Raw genomic sequence first — 20,996 nt, 5'->3', positions numbered from 1 at the left:
TCGTTGGTTTTCCCATTCATGAAACCAATCAATCGTGACCGTCATGGGCATACATATTGGTACAGAATGACTTCGAATTTGAAGGGACAAAAAGATGCTAGAAAGTAATATCACATATTCACTTGATAAATTGAGGTGTAGCATTAATATCTTAAAACAACTGAAGGGGAAAAAGATCTGTATATTCACATAAAATCTTGTATCTAGTCCAACTGTAACACTCTTTGGTTGGACTTGAACATCCCAAATTCCCAATAGCATGCAATGCAATCTCAATCTAATAGTTTTCCCCAAGCTTTTCTTCTAAACTGCAGCAGCCAAACCAAAATCTCTAGTGTCTTCTCCCACCAAACTAGCGACAATGGCACTCACATCTTCCAGTCCAACCCCAAGGCAGAGCGGATTACCATTCTTTGCTGTCCTAACACACACATCTGTTGCTCCCTCAACCCTAGTACTATTCACAACCCTGACGTTCGGAGCAGACCTGCATTTGCCCATGCACTTGCACCCCACAACGGCGCCTTCCCCGCCCATCTGCCTCGCGAATTCCTCCATCAACGCCACGCTTCCCGACTTCTTGCACTTGTTGCCCATACACACATCCACTCTCTTGCTACAACAACCACTAGTTGTTGGCCTGCATTCGGATTCCTTTTCGTGTTTTTGCAGCAATAAACTCGTGACATCTTCAGAACCACGCTCCTCCTCGGTTGCGTTTGCAGTTGGAAGGCTCCGAAGTGAGGCTGCTAACACTGCGGCTACTTGAGCAGCCGCGGACAACGAGTCGTCATAATAATGTTGGGCTGCATTTTGGCTTCTGAGGCGGTTCATGTCAATCACTTCACCGCACTTGCTGTCGCTTGATTCGCTCGATTCCGATGATGATGAAGATGATGATGAGTCATTGTCAATCATAATCGCCATCTGCTCGGCTTTGAGATTAGCCTTGTCTTGTTTCTTCATCACCTTTAACTCTTTCTCCTCTGCTCTGAGCTTTTCAAGGTGTTTAAGTAGTACATCTGCAGATTCCTGTGCACAAACCAAACCAATCGTTTAGCATATCATCATTAGGTTAGGCCTTTTTTTTTTTTATATTATTTTCAAGCTTGCAATCACAGTAGAAACAATAATTCACAGCAAAACAAAACCATTCTGTGTTTCCATTCCGGAAATCAATAAAAAAAAAAAAAAGGAATTTTGGAATGAATGTTGAAACTAAGAGCGCTCGCCGCCCCCCTCCCCCCCTTTTATTTTATTTTTTCCTTATAACAAATTTAGATGAGAAAAAACAAGTTAATTTAGGGAAGCTTGTAAACTAAGAAAGCCAGAAAATAATAACAAAAGATCGAGGCTGAAAGAGTTAAGAACAATATTAGAAATCTCGTAAGTTTAATTATATGAATAACAGAGACGGAACAATTTCATCAAACGAAAAAGATTCTAAAATAAAAGACAAAGAAAATCATAAAAAAGGAATGAATTTGATTCCAGAGACGGAACAATTTCATCAAACGAAAAAGATTCTAAAATAAAAGACAGAAAATCATAAAAAAGGAATGAATTTGATTATACCAAAACCTGATGATCCTGAAGTTGAGAAACATCAGAGAAGACGGACAAGTTCTGAGACAACGCCTTGAGAAGCTTCAACGTCTTCTTCTTCTTCTTCGAAGCCATGACTTTCTCCTTATCGTTCTTCTTCTTGGCAGTAACAACACACAATCTGGGCCTGGGCTTGGGCGTGTGGTAGTACTCCAGGTGGCCCAAATCGAGAAACTCGGTCTTCATACCTGTGAAACTCGGCCTTATTCTTGTTGTGGGTATTCCGGCGGAAAACGACGCCTTCACGGAGGTTCTTTCCGCCGCTGGAAACGGCGGCGGCGAAGGCTTCGAGGAGAAGCAACGGAGCTGTTGGGAAACCTCCATCGAGAAGTGAAAACAACTCACCAACCTTTGAATTGGAATGGAATCGAATCTAACAGATAATAATAATCTCTTCGAAAGGCAAAGCGAGCCGAAGAAGCAAAAAATATTTATTTCGATTGCAGACTTTTAAATATTATTTGCTTCTTCAGAATAGATTGAGAATCTAATTGTTTGAATAGAAGAAGGACAGGATTTTGAGGAGGATCAGAACTTGGAACAAGCAACCATCTTTGCTACGTGGTCGTATGCCATTGGTGGATGCTGATGTGGCAGAGCTACGCGCGAAAAAGCCTGGAGGCTCGTGACCGTTTTCGGTTTGCCACGCTTTTCCCTCCATCTGGCACGCGACTTTGTGCCACATCAGCAATGGATTCTATCCTACGGTGAAGAAAGTGCCACCTCCTGCCACGAGGAATTCCAAGTAGGCACCTCTCTCTAAAGTTCTTTTCTTTCTTGGAATTGTTTTTTAGTCAACCTTTAACGGTTGGACTTGAATTTTTTTGGACCATGGTTGGACTTGAATTTTGAAGTCAAGAAATGCGTGCCGAGCTGAAATATTTAATAAATATAATTTTGTTGCTGAGATAATTATTACGATTACTATTATTTTTTTTTTAAGAATACTTACGGCCCGTTTAGTTTGTTAATTTAAGTTTTTAATTTAAATTTAGATGTGATTTTATGTGAGAGTTTTTTACTGTAGTAAAAAAATTAGATGTGACTATTTCTGAGAGCTTTTTACTGTAATAAAACTCGAATCGGTAAAATGAACGGGGCCTCAGATTCTCTTGGTTAATTTTTGTGTCCTAATTATATATAATTAATTGATAGATTTTTCAATATGCTTAATGTATTTATAGATAAAATTTTTTTAACCATTATAATTGTATATTTTTTTACTTTTACGTGATTTTATACATATATGATAAATATGAAACTTGACCTACCGATATTTTAGTATATTAGAGAAAGTTCCTAATTAATTATATTATATCACGTCATATAAAAATTTAAAATTCTTTATAACTAATTATTTTGTATTTATTATTAAATAATATAACATGATTTAATTGACCATACATTAAATTGAGACACTAAAAATTTAACATCTAAAGGATTAAGTTAACCGCCGCTTAAAAAAAGGAAAATAATAGAAAATATACCAATATGAAAAGCTTAAGAAAGTATATAGGCCAATTTTTAGTTATAAAAATTAATAGGTCATAACTTGTTAAGTTATGGTTCATAACCAAATAAGTTATGGATAAACTTGTCAAGTTATGGTTCATAACCAGACAAGTTATGGATAATTATGGACAATAACTTGTCAAGTTATGGTTCATAACCAGACTAGTTATGGACGAAAACAGTAGTTTGGCCTATTTATTAATTTATATAAACTATTGGTCTATTAATTTTAATTCATCTCAAGTCTTGACCTACGAAAAAGAAATCTTTATTGGTTCTACCTCCTATTTTTTATGAAGAAAATGATTCTTTTTATCGAAGGATCAGAAAAAAATGGGTCCGGACCTCCTGCGGGAATGATTTGGAAGATCCAAAACCAAAAATAGTCGTATTTGCTCGGAAGAAAAGGAGGATCCGGAAAAAATCGATTTTAAAGAGACACGATATAAAAATAAACCCGTTTATGAAACTTATTATCTGGATGTGGATCGGAATCAAGAAAATTCGAAAAGGTTTTTTCTTTTTTGTTCATTAGTATAACTCCAATTATTATATAATTCATCAGAGTAAAATTTATCTGTTGTGAACAGAGCCATCTTTCTTTGTATCATTTCGAAAAAAGTTGACAAACTGGGTGGGTACGTAAAAGATATTCTTTTTTTTCCATCGCTTTCACATGTATGAAAAAAATATTGTGACATTTCATTTTTTACAGCATTTTCAAATTTATCGTTTTTGATATAACGAAATGGACGATTCCAGCGTTTATAGTCGAAAAGAATAGTCACAAGAAGATTTTGATTTGCAAAATTTTTTTTTTTTTTTTTGGAATTTTGGTTTGAAAAGATTTCCGTCATCTTTTCTTGTTTGTTTGGTTAAGAAAATATTACCGTTATATTACATTCTTGTTTGTTTAATTATAAGGAAATCGATTTTCTTCTTTTGGCTAAGAGTCTTAAGAGGAATTTTTTTTTTTTTTTTTTTTTTAAAGAGTCTAAGACGAATTTTAAAAACACGACAATAAATAAAAAACCGCAAACAATGAACACGTGATTCTCCAAAAAAAAAAAAAAAAAGAAAAATGAAAGCGTAAAAAGGTAAAGAAAAAACCGCAAACAATGAACACGTGATTCTCCAAAAAAAAAAAAAAAAAATGAAAGCGTAAAAAGGTAAATACAAAATATTAGGAAAACATAAAAATAAAACGACAACAACATAACGCAAGGACGAAATTTAACAAACGACAATAAGTTGAGAAATACATTAGCTCAAAAAACCACAAAGAATGATGAGTTGTCCGACGAAAATTTAGAAACGACGACATAATAAACAGGACAATTTTCAAAATCAAATAAAAAAGATAAGGAAAGGAAATGATAACTCGATGGACGACAATATTAGGAAAACGACAACAAAATATAAGACGACTAACTATACAGCAAAACGGCAATAACTTGACAAACGGCAATAATAACTCAGTAGACGACAATACTAGGAAAGATAACAAAACATATTGCACAATGCAAAAGAAAAAAGATGAAGCCACCACCTTGAAATGAATACATAATTGGCTATTCAAATCCAATCCCTTATTCCACGAGGATCCCCGATAGGAAGAAGAATGTATTCACATTACCAAATTAACTATGTAAAAGACTCCATACTACATTGGTGCAATATAAAAACATTATGCTACATGATATTTGTGTGCCTAACAAGCTCTGCCAGGGTTGCTGTAATACAACAATGAAAAAGGAGTTGATGAAGAAAAGCCCCATGTATGCTATCACTGCTTTTATTTTGGACTTGGCGGTTGAATATTGCCACTTACATAATTCTCATTGTCAGAGTTAATTCAATTGCTGTGAGGTATACAATCTAATAAAGAAAACAAAGCCTAGCAGCTGACTGATTCTCAAAAGAGCATCAGTAAAAAGAACTGGGTCCGACTCTGTTATGCGATGCTACTTATCTAGTGATTGCATTACAAAGGGTGATAAATAGCATTTTTCATCTTGGAAACGCATCTGGCTAATGGCTATGATGAAGGTATGGCAGGCAACATCTCCTCCCTGGAGCCTCGCAAGTGTCGCGGAAAATGCTGTCGTAGCTCTTCCAAAGCACACAATGTTTCTGAATCAAGACCTCCTGCAAACTGCAATATTGCATTGCATCTCAAAGAACATTAATGTCGTGCGGACTTCCAGGGGAAAAAAGTAAAGAAAAAGGCTTACAAATTCTTTATGTACGTACTTGAAAGTTAAAAAGATTATTACCTGATGGGCTCTGTATGCGAAATTCACACCTTGCAGCAGAAGCGATTCTCTATCTGAGTTCTGAATGGATTCCAGCTCCAATCTCACTCTCTTCATGAATATCTTCACCAGGTTCATTGACGCCTTCTTTATCTGTGTGTAAAGTTTTTCAATTTTCCCAGAACTCATCACATAGTAATCATTTGATTTAAGAAATAATGGAAAAGTTGTTGATTCACTTTTTGCATCCCTCAATCATTGCGAGTTAAATGCTTCAGAATTTTCAGGAACAACTAATGAATCATTGGGTCAAAACAGCTATTGAAACAGGCAAAAACTTAAGAATATATCATTTAGAAGAGAGTACCTTGGTCACAATTCCTGAATCAAGCATCCAATCCGTTGGGATCTTGAGTTCCTGATAAGAACGAAGAACTGAACTTCGCAGCTTGATCAGCTTTTGAATGCTTCTCTCCGACCTTGAAAAAAAGGATAAGATGAGTAAAGACTAGCTGAGCAGAGAACACGACATACGCTTTCCAAAACTCACTCAACAAAAGTTCATACACCACAAAAGTACTTTACTTGTCTAATAAGCTGGCCATCTTCTTGAACGCAGTTGCACATGGAGCGTCACTGTCAATATCCTCATAAGAAGAAATCTCGCTTTCCAACTGCTTAAGCTCGCGATATTCAACTGCAGCTTCTTGCAAGGCATCAGCTTTCCTCTCGGGCCACTTAAAATGCTTCAAGACCGCTCGCTCATCAGCCTTTAGAAGATCATAAAGGCAAGTACAAAGAAAAAGAGGTTAGATTTTTTTTATTGTTATTTAATAATAAGAAACTTCCTTTCATCGATACTGAAATCAGTACAAAGGAAAGAGGTTAAAATGTCCTCATGAAATCAAACCTAAAATAGAACCGAAAAGAGAACAAAAAATGAGAAAAATAAAGGTGAAAAAACCATCGAGAATCCCTCAAAATTCATATTCAAGACAATCAAAGAAAATGGTTAGAATTGTTGGCATAACAAAAATAAAGTCACCACTGAGGAGATTCTTCTCTGAATACTCCCAAGAATTTTAGTGGAAAGAAAATTACCAATGTTGCAAGTTCTCCATCAAGCCAATTGACAAACTTTAGGACGTCTTCTATATCCGTATATGCAGCGGCCTGCACCTTGGTGATGAGGCCGTTGATGAACTCTCCTTTTGTCTCAATGTCAGCTTTTATCTGAAACAAGAATCGATAAGAATTCCAACTTTCATGTGGGAGAATGATTCGGCATGGTGTAAACAAGCGAATTTCAACTAATAGATTTTGAATCCAAATATGAAATGCTTACAGCTAAAAGATGCGCTGAACGATTCTGAATTTCTCCAACTATGCTATTGTGGGCGCTGATAGCCTCCTGTTTATGGCGATTTCCTAGTCCTGAAGGAGAATCCTGATTCCCTTCTTGCTTTGTTAAGGAGTGATAGAATTCCAAAAATGCAGGAGGTTTGCGATTGGTAGGTGCTCTAGCCGAAGGTGGGGGTGGGGGTGGGTGTTGCAGTGGCGGTGATTGGTGGGTGCTCTAGCCGAAGGTGGGGGTGGGGGTGGGGGTGGCAGTGGCGGTGGTAAGGAAGATGGTGGCGGACCCTTCTTTCCTACGGCGATAATTTTGGGACTTGGACTAATTGGTGGTGTTGGGGGTGGTGGTGGTGGTGGTGTTGGTAGAGAAGTGGAAGGTGTCCTTGTAATGCTTGCTTCACTAAGTACCTCCTTTTTAACTACGGAGCGTTCTAACTTGTTGGCAATGAGTTTCTGAATGTCTTTGAAGTTGGGACTCTGATGCTCTCCAACGGAATCCCTCTTCATCAAAAAACAAAGTATTTTCAGATACGTCAATGAGTAATGCAGATATGCACAGACCGTTGGCTAAGACAATCAAAAGAAATGACTAAAAAATAAAATAATACAAACAAAATCGGCTTGCCCCTTTTTCCCTCATCTTAATTAGAATAATAAACACAAAGAAGAACAAGTCATGTTTAGGTGAGTGATGAAGAACAAATATACAAACGCTCTCTACTCAACACTCATTGTGAAACAGAGTAGACGAGCACAAATATTCATAATACACGACCCCCAAGTTATTTTTTTTTTTTATCACAATTCCTGATAAGGAGTAGACAACGACATAAAACATTCAAAGACTGCTCCTTCAAAACAACAGTACCCTCGTCTCAAACAATAATAATAATAATAATAATTCAGAATCAGGACTAAAGTTTCTGCCTTTTCTCAAACTATAAAAACTCACCTGGACAGGAAGAGTTGATATCTTTGCATGAGAAGAGGCGAGTTCGTGGGTGAGCTTCTGGTTCTGCAACTGGAGCTGCTGATTGAAGGCGAGAGCTTTATCCAACTCACCCTTTAGCCTCACAACTTCACCCTCCAAATCGTCTATTTTATTTCTCATCACCAGATTGTCGTCAACCATATTAATCTCATCATCATCATGCAATACTACTAATTCCTTTTTGTTATTGTTCTTCTTCTTCTTCTTCTTCCCATCAAGGTCTGGGTCATCCTCAGTTTTCTTCTGCCGTCGTGGCCGGGGAGCGAATTGCTCCGCGACCGGACGGTTCCCGGGTCGGCCCGACTGAGGACCGGGGACATGCTCTCCAGATTTGGGCCTCCGTGGCTTCGTAGAAGAAATATCGTCGTTTAAGGTTGTTACTGCAACTGATTTTGGATTTGGTTTTGGTGCTGAGGTTGATCTTTTTTGCAACATGGTTTTGGTCGAAGAAGCTCTTAGCCGGCTACTACCACTGGTAGGGGTGTTGGTCTGCGAAGACATCATGTTGGTTTTCTTAGTCATGTCCAAAATCTAATTCTAATTGTTGGTTCATTTTTTAACCAAAGCAAAGCCTCCCTGAAACCGCAACAAAATCAATAGTCTTAATAAGTAAAGGCAGAGTTTTTGGATGGGGATCAGAATTGCTCAGAATAGAACAGAGCATGTAATCTCTCTCTCTCTCTATATATATATATATATATATATACATACAAAACAAAACAGACACAAAACTATTAGATTCTTATTTTGACTTAATTGATGATGTAAATCACATATCAGACATGCCTTTGCCGGTCAACGGCAAATACAGAGTACACATCAGAATTTCTTTTCTTCTTCTTTCTAAGAGAAGGTATAGAGTAATGTCATCGAAATAAATTATGAAGAAAAAAGCGAGAGTTATAATGGAATGGAAGCAATGGAAATACCTACTTTGGGATTATGGTATCTATAAGACCAAATCAGACCGTTTTTGTTGTTGTTTTTTGATTATTTTAAACTTATGCTCTAAACTTATTTAGCATTTAAATTCTTGAATGAAACAAACAACCATCTTTTGGGTACATGTAATGGGCCATTACTAGTGAAAAACACACGACTATGTAATGGTAACATTATTGATAAATGTCTCTTTCTATGAAAGAAATATCATTCAGACTTGAATGTTTGATGATGCCCTGCATTTTATGAATTTTTCTTTCCGCAATAAAGATGGAATGGAATATACATCATGTTGGTAGATATTAGGGTTAATAATTGATGGGCCCAGTCCATGACATATAATGACAAGCAGGGTATTTTATAATAGTCATGATAATGATTGCTTAATGACGACCAACTTGTGCAAAATGCAGATGGTGATTTCTCAAAAGAAAAATGATCTGCATTCACTTATTCGGCAACAATGTTAACACCCTCACATAACAACAATGTATATATTTTTTGACATGCGAGTCTTATGATGAATAACAATGCACTTTCTTAAAAGGCACAATTTAATCATGATCAGTTGCTAATTAGGAAAATAACTTTTTTTTTCCTCGGATTCATTCAAGTTATCTTTGAAGCTCAAATTCATGTATGTAAACTAATGGTAATGGACCCTTAAAGCTTTGCCCAAGGACAAGTGTGAAACTGAAACCCTTTTGAATAATACTTGTTGTTGGTGCTAGTGAATAATAATAATAATGGATTAACTTTTACAAATACACTACAAAATAGCATATTTATTATTCGGAGTTAGTGCTTCTTAATGCTGTCTTTGCAGTATTGGTTCCACCATTTAAGGCGCATTTATCTTTTGCATACATAAGAAGTACTAGACACCAAAGGAAATACCTTAAGCAATAAGATATGTTCATATTAAGATTATAATGACAAAAAAGAGATTTATTCATATCTTATCATTTAATTGGAAAATGGCCCAAAAATCATGATAATGATTAAGGCTTCGTTCATTTTATCTATTTAATTTTTAATTTCAAATTTTTATAATTAAATATCTCAAAAAATATCATATTTAACTCATTCTGTTACAGTTAAAAATTTTTAAAAAATATCACATCTCAATTTAAATTAAAAATAAACGACATAAAAACACTTTATTATGACATAAGGTGATGATGGACTCTACAGATTCTCAATGACGAGAGAGAGACCCACTCTGTTACGTGGCAATTCTAATATATTGTGATATGAGGGGATGATGGACCCTACAAATTCTCTATATTCCAGAGTGTCAAGATCAAGGTTGATGGGGTTGTTTGTGGTACAATTTCCTGTCTTATCTCCCAAGGGAAAAGGAGAATGGAAGCATAACACTTTGGCCATGGATTGGAACTAGTACTTGGTAAATAATAATAGCTGTTCCTAAGGCTAAGGGCACGGAAAGCAATGAAAGAAACAAATTATATTTGTTGTTGGGTTCTAATGGAAACTGACATATAACCGACAAATACAATAAATGAGACAGCCTGTAGTTAAGCTTGCAGCTAGGATAGGATATTTTAAGGAGGAACAGGTTCCATGGTGGCTTTGTGTGTATGTGTTTGCCAGGAGATTTATGTAGGAGAATAAAAGTGAATCACATTTTTCTTAGAGAGAAAAAAAAAAAAAAAAGCAGAGTTTTCCTGTTAGAATAAATATATGGTTACTAGGCCAAGTCAAGTGCTAATCCAAACGCATAAGCCTCAAAACAGACAAAAAGGCAAGAAAATATTCATACATAGAACTCGTTTGTTTATTACGTTTAAATTTATAATTTTAATTTTGATATAATATTTTTTTCTTATAAAAAATTAAAATTTAAATGTTAAAATTAAGAATTACCGATTTCAACGCATGAACCAAATAAAGCTATAGTCTAGATGAATCTTAGATATATTAAAATGTGATTGAAAAATATACTGAATAGCATATTTGTTAAGTACATTTGAAGTATATAGCATATTTTTAAAATGTAAGTAATAATAGCATGTTTTAAATTCTAATTATAAAAATAATTATTTTTTTTTTAAATTTACCTATGGGTTTTCATTTTTCTCTCAGATCAAGAAACTTAGCCACCCCTCTTTCTCTCTTTGTTCCAATCTCTTTCTCTCTCTGCCAGCTCTCTCATGAGTCCCTCTCTCTCTCTCTCTCTTTCTCCCCGCCTCTCTCACTTTCCCCATCACTGCCCAAATCAAACATCCAACCGGAGCTCCCCTTCGCGTTTTTAGTTCAATTCGCAACGCTATCGTCAGACATCGTTCTCTCGCCTTGCTGCCAAAGCTTGCAACTCTTTGGTTGCCACCTTCACGAATCGGCTCAGTCACCGCCGCAAATCGGGCTTCTCATTGAAGATGCATACAGACTAGATCCGTCGCAGATTAACCAGATCAGTCTGGTCACCACGGCCGTTGCTTGCTCTCTCTCTTTCCGATCTCTCTCTCTCTTCTATGCACGTCTCTCTCTCCTCGAACAGATCTCAGCTGCGACTTGAGCGACGGGCAAATTTAGTTAATCGATCAACAATCACCCATATTGCGTCATAACCTTCACTAGTTTTGGGTAATCCTACCACAAAATCTATGGTTATGTGCTCTCATTTCCATTCTAGAATATAGATCTTTTATAATTCTGCTGTTGAATACTGATGTTTTGCCTTAACTTTTTAATAGGTAAGACACTTTGATGTAACTAAGCAGCATCCTTTTTCGTATCTTAAGTTCAAAATCATCCAGATCATAATCCGGTACGTAAAGCTGACTAGAAATTTCATCCTCTTATTACTTTATTTATGAAATTTTATCAGCTAGTTATTAGAACTAGTGATAATTATAGTCTAAAGCATGCTTATCTACTTGCTCTAAAACTTCTAATGGTTCATGACATTTTAGCTTATCCTTTCATGTACCTCTTACATATATCTTGCTTCCATCAGGGTGTGCGAGAAAAGGGAAATCAATCAATTCTGACACTCTCTAGGTTTCTCATTCTCATGTTCTTGTGACCTTTGGAAATATTATGCTCTTATTTCTTAGACTTCTACTCAAATCATGATTCCTTTCAAGGATCCATGTATCTATCCATATCGAGATTCTGATTCTATAAAATCTCTTATTTAACCGTAACCTAGGATGTTAGGTTCTTAACAAGTTTCTTATAGACCTTACTATGCATTACATAACATTTATAAGCCTTATCATATTACAATACTATTAGCAGGCAAATCATTACATTTATTCACATCCTGTATCAACATATCATTCATGCTCATGTCATTCATTTTCATATTATTCATACTTTCACATCATAGAGTTGCTAAATATTTTCCTTTTGCTAGCCACTATTTCATATCATACTTATAAGTTATATGGAATTTATAATGCATACAACAAACACAATTCATAGCATTCATATACATATTCATCGTACTTTATATCATGGAATTTAGCTTTCACATCATGAAATTGCTAAATATTTTTAAAGTTAGCAATTCTTGCATATCATAGACCATTGCTGAATTGGAGACCTTACTCGGCTACAACAAGTCATATAACATTAAGTTATTTCTATCGGAAGCTTCTACTATTCATACATGAATCTTTCTTTTTATACCCAACGTATTCTTGCTCAATCGTATGGTGTGTCACACCACTAACCCCGCAATGGTACGATGTCTATCTATTTCTCTACGTTATATCTAGACCTGATATCGATGTCCTCGTTATTAGTTCTAACCAGAAGGCCTTATGTTGAAGTGCTCATTTGTGTTTCGGATAAGCGTCTTGATATCATTACCTTTGGTGGTAATCCTTTGAAGGAGACTTGTTCTTTTGTTCTTCGTTCTCACAGCAGAGTGAGGGGCGTTATTCATTCACCAACAGAATCAACTTCTGGTGAAGATCTGCTCGTATGCTGCACTTTGGTCATGAGTTAGCAATTACGTAGAAAATAACTCGCGGCTTCTTTTCTTTCCATTGCAGAGTTGCCTGAATCGTAGCTCTCTAATTGATAGAAAAACAAGAATGAAGGGTGAAAGGAGGAAAGTCCTTGCGTTAGCTCTCTTCCAAACCATTGTATGAAGCTCTATATATCCTCGTCCGGACTAGTACTCCGAGCATCATTCACCTCAAAGTGTCGGTTCACACACTTACGCAATTTCTGGTGTTTTCTTGTTCGTCTCGAAATTCAGCACCTAATTTGGCTTCCCGTGTTTTGATGCGTCCTGGCGACTGGCCTCAACATCCAACGTTGAGTAAATGCCGGGAATCGCGTTGGTATGTTGATCATCTGGCCATGTCATTAAGCATAAGGTAGTACCTATTAGCTACCATAATCTACTTAACATAAACTTAATTCGACTTACTTGGACTGTGGCAAGCAGACGCGTGATGACGTGGAGTAGGATGATAGGATATCGTGCTCTGATACAAATTGTGACGACCCTGACTTTAAGTCATCAGTACTATGTTCAGACTTAGCTCATTTCCTAACTTTTACTACTTTTGAACTATAAACTCCTAAATTTTAGATTAAGTTTTTTTTCCTGCGCGGACATAAATTTAAATTATTATTTACATACCATTGTCATTCATATGCAGTTTGCATAATAGCATCATGAGTACATGAATAAATTTTGTGACTTAAGGTTGCTAAGGGGATGTAGGCAAGTAGGTAATGGAGGCACTACGGATTTTGAAACCGCTGCTAAACACTTAATGTAATTAATATGTATGGACATTAATGGATTATGTAAAGTAAGTAAAGATCACGTGACTATGAGAGTATGCTTAGCAATCTAAAGTCACAAAGTTTATTCATGTACTCATGATGTTATTATGCAAACGGCATATAAATGACAATGATATGTAAATAATAATTTAAATTTATATCCGCGCAAGGAAAAAAAACTTAATCTAAAATTTATGAGTTTATAGTTCAAAAGTAGTAGAAATTAGGAAATGAGCTAAGTGTGAACGTAGTAATGATGACCAAAAACCATGATCGTTACAAAATAGGAGTCAGAAAACAGTCACTAAAAAATGGTCACCGGTTATCAGAATTGGTTGTCGGCTGCCAGTCTTGACCATAGTAGATTTAGTTATAATCTACTTATTTTAAAAAATATGTTATAATTTACTATTAAAAAAAATAAATGTTTAAGAGAAAAGAGTGAGTGAAAAAGAAATTTAAGAATATTTTTAAAATTTTAATAATATTTAAAACTTAAAATATTAAATTATACTATAATTTATTATTTTTTAAAAATATATTATAATTTACTAATTAATTTATCAATTATGTTATTTTCCCCTTATAATAGGATAAGCATATACAACGCATAAAAAGACTCAAAAAGCAAAAGCTCCACCGTACCATACCTAAAACGCAGTTACGCACTCAACTCAGATTAAAGCATCAAAGTGCTTTCGCGTCCTTTCCGAACCCTTTTTTCATTCTTTTGTCTTTTATTTTATTTTATTTATTTTCCTTTCTTTTGAGCCTAATGGGAAATCCTGTTGCATGTGCACGTGGACACAAAAGTAGGAAAATGTTATGCATAACGTCAGTCATTAAAATTATAATGTTATGGATTTCTGCTCCGCAAAGAATGTGAAAGAACAGAGAGAAACTTGTCACGTAGACGTGGAATGAGTGTGTAGTGTGACACGCGGCAATTGATGCTTATTATGACCAAGCAAAGCATAGCAAAGATCCTTATCCACTATGTGTGTAAACAGTAAATGCTGAGAGGTGAGACAATCATCAACAACAACATTATATACACACACACATGACATTAATGACTAGAAGACACAGGCAAGCATCAATAAAAATAGCCCAACCCGTGAACGAAACCAATGTTTGGTTTATAAATTTATAATTATAATTTAAAATTATTTTTTAATTTACATGTGTTTTATATAAAAAAAATATTATTAAATCATAAATTATAATTTAAATTATGACATAAATACACCTAAATATACTAATTAAATGCACACTTAGCCCTTTTGGTGCCACGTCATTCTCATCCATATTTTGTGAGCCCTTCCAATTTCTTTTAATGGAATCACATGTTTGACTCATGTGGGCACAGGACCACTTTGTTTGTCACGCAGGCCTAAACAGAAGGAAAGGCAGTAGAATGGATAAGAATGGAATTTTACGGCTAATCTGGATGAGAAATGAGACGTAAATTTCTAAATCTATCTAACCGTCTAAAATGAGAATGAGCTAGGGTTATGGAAAAATCCTCAATTTTATTAGAGAAAAAATACGACTCTCGTATTTAAATCTTGAATATTTAAATTCCCTTATTACAATGATTAAAGTGGTTGTTTATACTCCACAACAAACTAATAATAAAATAAAGTTAACTTAATGAACGATAATGCAGTTAAAATTAACTACTATCTAAATCTCCCTACATCAGGGGCTAACAGAAAACATAGAGAAGTCCGAGGTAAACAGGGCAAAACAGAGATAAACAGGGCAAGACAGGGCTAAACAGGGGAAAACAGAGGAAAAAAAAGAAAAAAAAAAAAACAGGTCTAAAGAAGGAAAACGAATCAAAACAAAGGGAATATTAATCTGTTTGGAAGTTGAGAATGTCTTATTAATGTGAGCTTCCAAACGGGTTTTGCATAAATGAAGGAATTGCGTATTAAAACTCCTAGCCGTAAACATCCCAAGTCTAATTATAAATTATCGACTAGGAAGTAGGAACTGAGAACTGACTGCAAAGCAGGCGTTTTTATATGTGCATGAAAGATAGACAACTGAATAATTAATATCGCTATAGGAACTCACCAAAACCGTGTCAACTTCGTCTTCTACATAGTATATGGCGTGCCTTTCAAGAGCTTTCTGGTGCAGAACAACGATGAAATGTTTTGATCTTCAACAGTTAGTTACAATTGGTTGGAAGAACCTCAAAGAGCAGACATGGAAGTGAGAGAAGAGGAGGTACTTCAACTGAACCTTTTAGTTTGAGAGCTGCCATATTCAAAAAAAAAAAAAAAGAGTAATTCTTTCTTTCTGTATAATGAGATGAAGAAATTAAGAAGTTTATATTGGTGTTACTTTTATACAAGGTGTCAGCATAAATACCAATGACCAATCACCTACTTTGAAGTGGAGTTCCCTTTGAAGGAAAACTGAAAGCTAATACATGCAAATTAAATTAATATATAATTCAAATTTTTATAAGAGCCTGTTAGTCAGTTGCAAATTCACATCACACAACGTGTCATTTGGTGATATACATGGAGAGAGAGAGAGAGAGAGAGAGAGAGAGAGAGAGAGAGAGAGAGAGAGAGAGAGAGAGAGAGAGAGAGAGGATGCCTTCTTTAAGACTTTTTTAAAAAAAATAAAAAAAATAAAGTTGATCAAATTGTCACGTGCTTACAATGAGGGCAATGACATTGATATCTTCTAGACGCTTCCTTTGGTTGGCGCCTATAACAATTAATTGTTGCTTAACGCTTGAGACAACACCTCCTTTTTATATAATAAACTCATAAAACTTGTTCATTACTTCATGAAATTCTTTGTTGGCCTCTTTTTGATTCATTATGTCATTAAGTTCTGGCCCTACTTTCTCATTTTACAAATCAAGTGCATTCGGTGAGGAAAAAATGTCTCGAGTAATAAAGTGCGCCTTTCTTTTCTCTAGTTTTGGCGATGTTTTTCCTTGTTAAGTCTTCTTTTTTACCTGCTTTATTTTGAACTCAGAATGGATACTTATGGTCCGTGAGAAATTTGTTTGGCATATTCATCACTGTGGTCCTGTTGCTAGTAGATAATTCAACATACAGTACGTTTGCAATATTGGACTACAACAAGGTTACTTTGAACTTTAGCATTACCCAAAATATTCGACTATGATGATCTAAGGAGTAAATTATACTCAGTTTTCCAATAACAACAAAAAGAAAATCTTTTGATGAGATACTTAAAAGTAGTTAAAAAGTGGTGGGGTTGCGACCTTAGTGTTAGATCATTTTGATTTCTCTTTCCCCTTTTCTTCTCAGTTTCATTTTCCCATTGCGCTTTTCAACCAAAGAAAAAGAACAAAGAACAAAAAATCAAAAAAGGACAAACAAAAATGGAAAATTAAAATGGAAATAGGTGGTGGTTCCATAATGGAAAAGGCAGTCTCCATCACCATAACATCTTCCATTATTAAAAAGAGAAAAAAAAAAGATGAATAAAAAGTTATAATTTTATAAACTTGATGCATGATGTAGCTAGGAGGTTGTCTATATGTCTATATGTCTATATGATACGAGCTTGTAAAATAAGATCATGTTCAGTACATCGATTCGAGTTTAGAATTCGAGTTTTGTTACAGTAAAAAGCTCTCAGAAACAATCACATTTAACTTTTTTGTTATAGTAAAAAGCTCTCACATAAAGTCACATCTCAACTCAAATTAAAAACTCAAATTAACGAACTAAACGGACCCAAAAATTTAGATTTGTCCTTTCTATGAAGTTTTGGTGCAATGCACAATCTATATTACAATTTACAACCTTTTTTTGTTGTTGCCTGAAATGAAAGGTCAAAGGAGGTAGTTGAAGGGGTTACTTCAGATGTACAAGAAGTTTTATTGGATTACAATATTGGTACATAATTCCCTTTATTGCCACAGGCAGCAGTTTACAACATTGCATGGAAATCATAATAATAAGGAAAATTCTATGGTAGAGCACGTTGTTTGACCCTACCGGTAGAGCAAGTGATTTTCTAGCCATTTTAGGTGTAAAAGTCAAAAATGCTTTAAGCCTAGTTTACAAATAGTTTTAAGTTGAAATAACACATTTTGTTTCGACTGTTTCCTTCATAATTGGTTAGTTTTTGTTATTTTTTAGTTTATGATTAATTTTAAAAATTCTCCCCGAATTATGAACATTTTAACACTTGTTCAGGAGTCTGTGTTTCTATGATTGTTTTGTTGAGGTTGATCTCTTCTCTGCAATTTGTGGGTCCCGCGGCACCGGAGAGTTGGAATTGCAAAAGCTTGTGAACTAGCTCCTCCATGGTCTTCTCTTTCTTTTGTTCGAACATTTTGGAGAGCATTTTTTTTAGAGCAAATGTACAGATGATATGAGAGAGTGAGAGGAATAAGAGAGAGAGAAAACGTTAAATAAGTAATATGTGGCGATTTTCATCACTTATTGTAACAGAAGGATAAAACTTATTAACGAAATAAAATTCGAAGAGAACAAAGTTCGGGAGAAATGAATGTTACTTTTCAAAATTCAAGAGAAAAAAATATTAAAATAATTATAATTCGGGGGAATTTTTGAAATTAATCTTTTAGTTTACTTTTCTACTCGTATTAGTCTCTCTTTCTTGTGATTTTCTTCTTTATATAAATAAGCATAGAAATTATCATTTCAATTCAGATCTTTGATGATTGATTAACAAGAGTGAGAGTGTTTAAAAATCTTTTCCCTGTTGTGCTTCTTCTCTTCCTCTTCTCTCTTTTGTCTCTTTCTTTAGGGTCTTGCATCAAAAGTACTCTAATTGCGTATTAGAAAATATAGAAGACACTATACTAGTAAAGTAATGGTAACCAAGTTGGGGAAAACAAAAGGAAACTAAGAGGAAGTGGTTGTATGCAGAGCTACCAAAGAAGCATAGATTCCATCCTTAATAGCCATCAAAGTTTCATGCTTCCCCTTCTCTGCAATGACTCCATTTTTCACCACAGCAATTAAATCCGCGCCCTTGATGGTGGACAGGCGGTGGGCCACCACCACGGTGGTCCGGTCCACCATAACCCGATCAAGTGCATCTTGAACCACTCGTTCCGATTCAGCATCTAGAGCACTGGTGGCTTCATCTAGGAGCAGTATTTTTGGTGTTTTCACTGTGGCTCTTGCAATTGCCACCCTCTGCTTCTGCCCTCCTGACAATTGTATACCGCGCTCTCCTACTATTGTGTCATATCCCTGCGGGAAGTTTTTCGAATTATATATATATATATATATATATATATATATATGTTACACAAATAATATTAAAATCGAGATCGAAAGGAAGAAAGGGAAAAATGAGCTTAATTAGCCAAAGGAATATGCTCTACTCTACTCGAGGCAAAGAAAAAAAGAGTTTTTGTACACTCTAGTATTACCTGTTGTAAACTACTAATGAAGTTGTGGGCGTTAGCCAACTGTGCTGCAGAGAGAATTTCAGACTCAGTGGCGTTGCCTTGCTTGCCATAAGCAATGTTGGCTCTGATTGTGTCGTTGAAGAGAACGGGCTCTTGGCTTACAAGCCCCATCTGTTGTCTGAACCACTTGAGTTGTAGGTTTTGAATTTCTATTCCATCAAGTGTGATTTTGCCTGAATCAGGGTCGTAAAACCTTTCCAGCAATGAGATCACTGTTGATTTCCCACTCCCACTTTCTCCCACCAGAGCAACCGTCTGATATACACATACATATATATATATATATATGTATATATTCATGTTCATGTAAAATTGTTAAGGATTAACTGTGGTGAGTACTACTAAATTACATATTATGTCAAAAAATGAATTTACCTTGCCGGAGTGGATAGCCAAGCAAAGATCTTGGAATATTTGGACATCAGGTCTTGTTGGGTACTTGAAACTCACATGACGAAATTCAATCTCTCCTTTCACTCTTTCTAATACAGTTCCTTTGTCATCACTTGTGTCTATCTTTGATTTTCTGTCAAGGATTGCAAACACAGAAGCAGCTGCACTCTTTGTCTTGTTTATATCTGGACTCAATGACCCTGATTGTGACACTCCTATGGCTGCCATGTTCAGCGCAAAGAACACCTGCCAAAATTCGACCGCGACGACACTCCGCAATTGAGATTATGTCATCGGAAAAATGATGAAGAAAATTCCAAGTAGAACAAGAAAACTAAATAGCAAATATTACCCGAAAAACTTCGGAGAAGCCCGCCTTGCCATCTGCGACAAGTCGGGCTCCGGCGTAGAAGGTGCAAGCATACATACTGAAAAGCATGAACAATGACAATCCAAAACCCGCACCGCTAACTAGTCCTTGCCTGATCCCCGCCTTTATAGGCCCTTCACATTTCTTCTGGTACAATTCCATCACCTTCTCTTCCGCACAAAATGAGGCCACTGTTCTGATACTTCCTACTGCATCATTTGCTATCTTACTCGCTTCCTCGTACATTTTCTGCGAACATAAAAGAATTATAATAATCTCAGCAACATTCTATTAGAAAAACAATTGTTCATCTCTGAATCCGCAAGGTGTGTTCAAATTCAAGTAACAGACCACCTTACCTTTGCATCAGCGCTGAATCCTTTCATGAACTTCATTTGAACATATCCATTTACTCCTATTAGAGGCAGCAAAACAAGGACTATAAGAGCCATTTGCCAATTTGCCTCGAAAGCAATAACCAAGCCAGCGACAGCGGTCGCAATATTCTGAACTAGCAAGCCAAGAGCATCTCCAACTAGGCCTCGAACCGACGCTGCATCAGTGGAAAGCCTCGCGCCTATTGCGCCGCTCGAGTGCTCACCTTCATCGAACCAACTTACTTCCATGTAAACCACTTTCTCAAAGCACATTGACCGCATTCGCTTTATTAACTTACAACCAGCCACAGCAAAGAAGTATCCCCTTGAAGGGCTAACCAACATAGTCGTCACACCTAGACCCACAAATACCAATGCCCAAAACTCTGAATCTTTTCTTAGCTCATGCGGCGGCTCAAAGAAGGTTTTGACTATGCCAGACAGAAGTAATCCGAAAACGGGCAATATCACGCCATTCACAGCTGCAGCTATAGTGCCAAGAAGTAGCACTGGGGCCTCGGGTTTGTTGAGAAGCGCGAGGCGGCGAAGCGAGACTTCTTGTGGAGCTTGCGGCGGCTGTGGTGGTGTTGAAGCTACAAGAGTGTTGGATTCTGCCGGCAGTGTTTCAATCGCGGTGGGGACGCCAAACGAGACAGAAAATGAATGACGGCTGCTATTGCCAGTTCCAGATGACCCTCGGCTTATAGAACGCATTGAAGAAAATCTTTGACTTGAATGCCTCCCAGAATTGACTATTAGTTCTGGTCTGTCTTGACCATTTGCACCACCTGACTGTTCTGATGCTCGGTAAATTTGTTGTAACCTTATCAGCTGGCTATATGCTCCTTCCGGATCCTTAATTAGCTCTGAATGTGGACCTGCTCAGTTGAAAAAGAATATTAGGTATTAGAACAAGAGGAAAATATATATATATATATATATATATATTTTCCTTTTGTTTTCAAAGTTACAA

General features: G+C 36.0%; 3 protein-coding genes across 4 annotated transcripts in view; all 3 read right to left on the bottom strand.

Moving 5' to 3' along the window:
- Positions 1-95: 95 nt before the first annotated feature.
- LOC21408794 (diacylglycerol O-acyltransferase 3, cytosolic) lies at positions 96-2,097 on the bottom strand. 2 transcript variants are annotated; one of them, XM_024167170.1, is made up of 2 exons: positions 1,576-2,097; positions 96-1,032 (listed from the first exon to the last, which is right to left on the bottom strand). In XM_024167170.1, the coding sequence occupies exons 1-2, from the start codon at positions 1,927-1,929 to the stop codon at positions 304-306; spliced, it is 1,083 nt and encodes a 360-aa protein (XP_024022938.1). In that variant the 5' UTR covers positions 1,930-2,097; the 3' UTR covers positions 96-303. The 2 variants fall into 2 exon arrangements, with proteins under 2 accessions (XP_024022938.1, XP_010098746.1); XM_010100444.2 differs by having other exon boundaries at positions 1,582-2,097.
- A 2,663-nt stretch (positions 2,098-4,760) lies between these two features.
- On the bottom strand, positions 4,761-15,871 carry LOC21411978 (protein CHUP1, chloroplastic). The gene is made up of 10 exons (XM_024167197.1): positions 15,814-15,871; positions 15,514-15,699; positions 7,678-8,292; positions 6,932-7,226; positions 6,718-6,896; positions 6,474-6,605; positions 5,958-6,142; positions 5,740-5,851; positions 5,394-5,525; positions 4,761-5,272 (listed from the first exon to the last, which is right to left on the bottom strand). Exons 3-10 carry the CDS (start codon positions 8,236-8,238, stop codon positions 5,156-5,158), a joined length of 1,713 nt encoding a protein of 570 aa, XP_024022965.1. The 5' UTR covers positions 8,239-8,292; positions 15,514-15,699; positions 15,814-15,871; the 3' UTR covers positions 4,761-5,155.
- Positions 15,872-18,297: 2,426 nt separating this feature from the next.
- LOC21408792 (ABC transporter B family member 11) overlaps positions 18,298-20,996 on the bottom strand; it is a 5,529-nt gene continuing 2,830 nt past the window's right edge. The window contains exons 8-12 of the mRNA XM_024167196.1: positions 20,006-20,901; positions 19,629-19,895; positions 19,259-19,522; positions 18,845-19,138; positions 18,298-18,662 (exon numbers count right to left, since the gene is read on the bottom strand). Of these exons, the coding sequence (XP_024022964.1) occupies positions 18,309-18,662; positions 18,845-19,138; positions 19,259-19,522; positions 19,629-19,895; positions 20,006-20,901 (2,075 nt within the window). The 3' untranslated portion in view covers positions 18,298-18,308. The remainder of the gene's footprint in view (positions 18,663-18,844; positions 19,139-19,258; positions 19,523-19,628; positions 19,896-20,005; positions 20,902-20,996) is intronic.

Source organism: Morus notabilis, unplaced genomic scaffold, assembly GCF_000414095.1.
Source record: "Morus notabilis unplaced genomic scaffold, ASM41409v2 Scaffold467, whole genome shotgun sequence".
NCBI lineage: Eukaryota > Viridiplantae > Streptophyta > Magnoliopsida > Rosales > Moraceae > Morus > Morus notabilis.
This window is presented reverse-complemented; position numbering and strand designations above follow the sequence as displayed.

Coding starts and splice junctions, on each gene's coding strand:
- LOC21408794 (XM_024167170.1), bottom strand. CDS start 1,929: ATGGAGGTTTCCCAACAGCTCCGTTGCTTCTCCTCGAAGCCTTCGCCG. Junction 1,033..1,575: donor TTCAGGATCATCAGGTTTTG/GTATAATCAAAT, acceptor GTTTGTGCACAG/GAATCTGCAGATGTACTACT.
- LOC21411978 (XM_024167197.1), bottom strand. CDS start 8,238: ATGACTAAGAAAACCAACATGATGTCTTCGCAGACCAACACCCCTACC. Junction 6,606..6,717: donor GTTCAGCGCATCTTTTAGCT/GTAAGCATTTCA, acceptor TTCTTGTTTCAG/ATAAAAGCTGACATTGAGAC. Junction 6,143..6,473: donor ATGGAGAACTTGCAACATTG/GTAATTTTCTTT, acceptor GATCTTCTAAAG/GCTGATGAGCGAGCGGTCTT.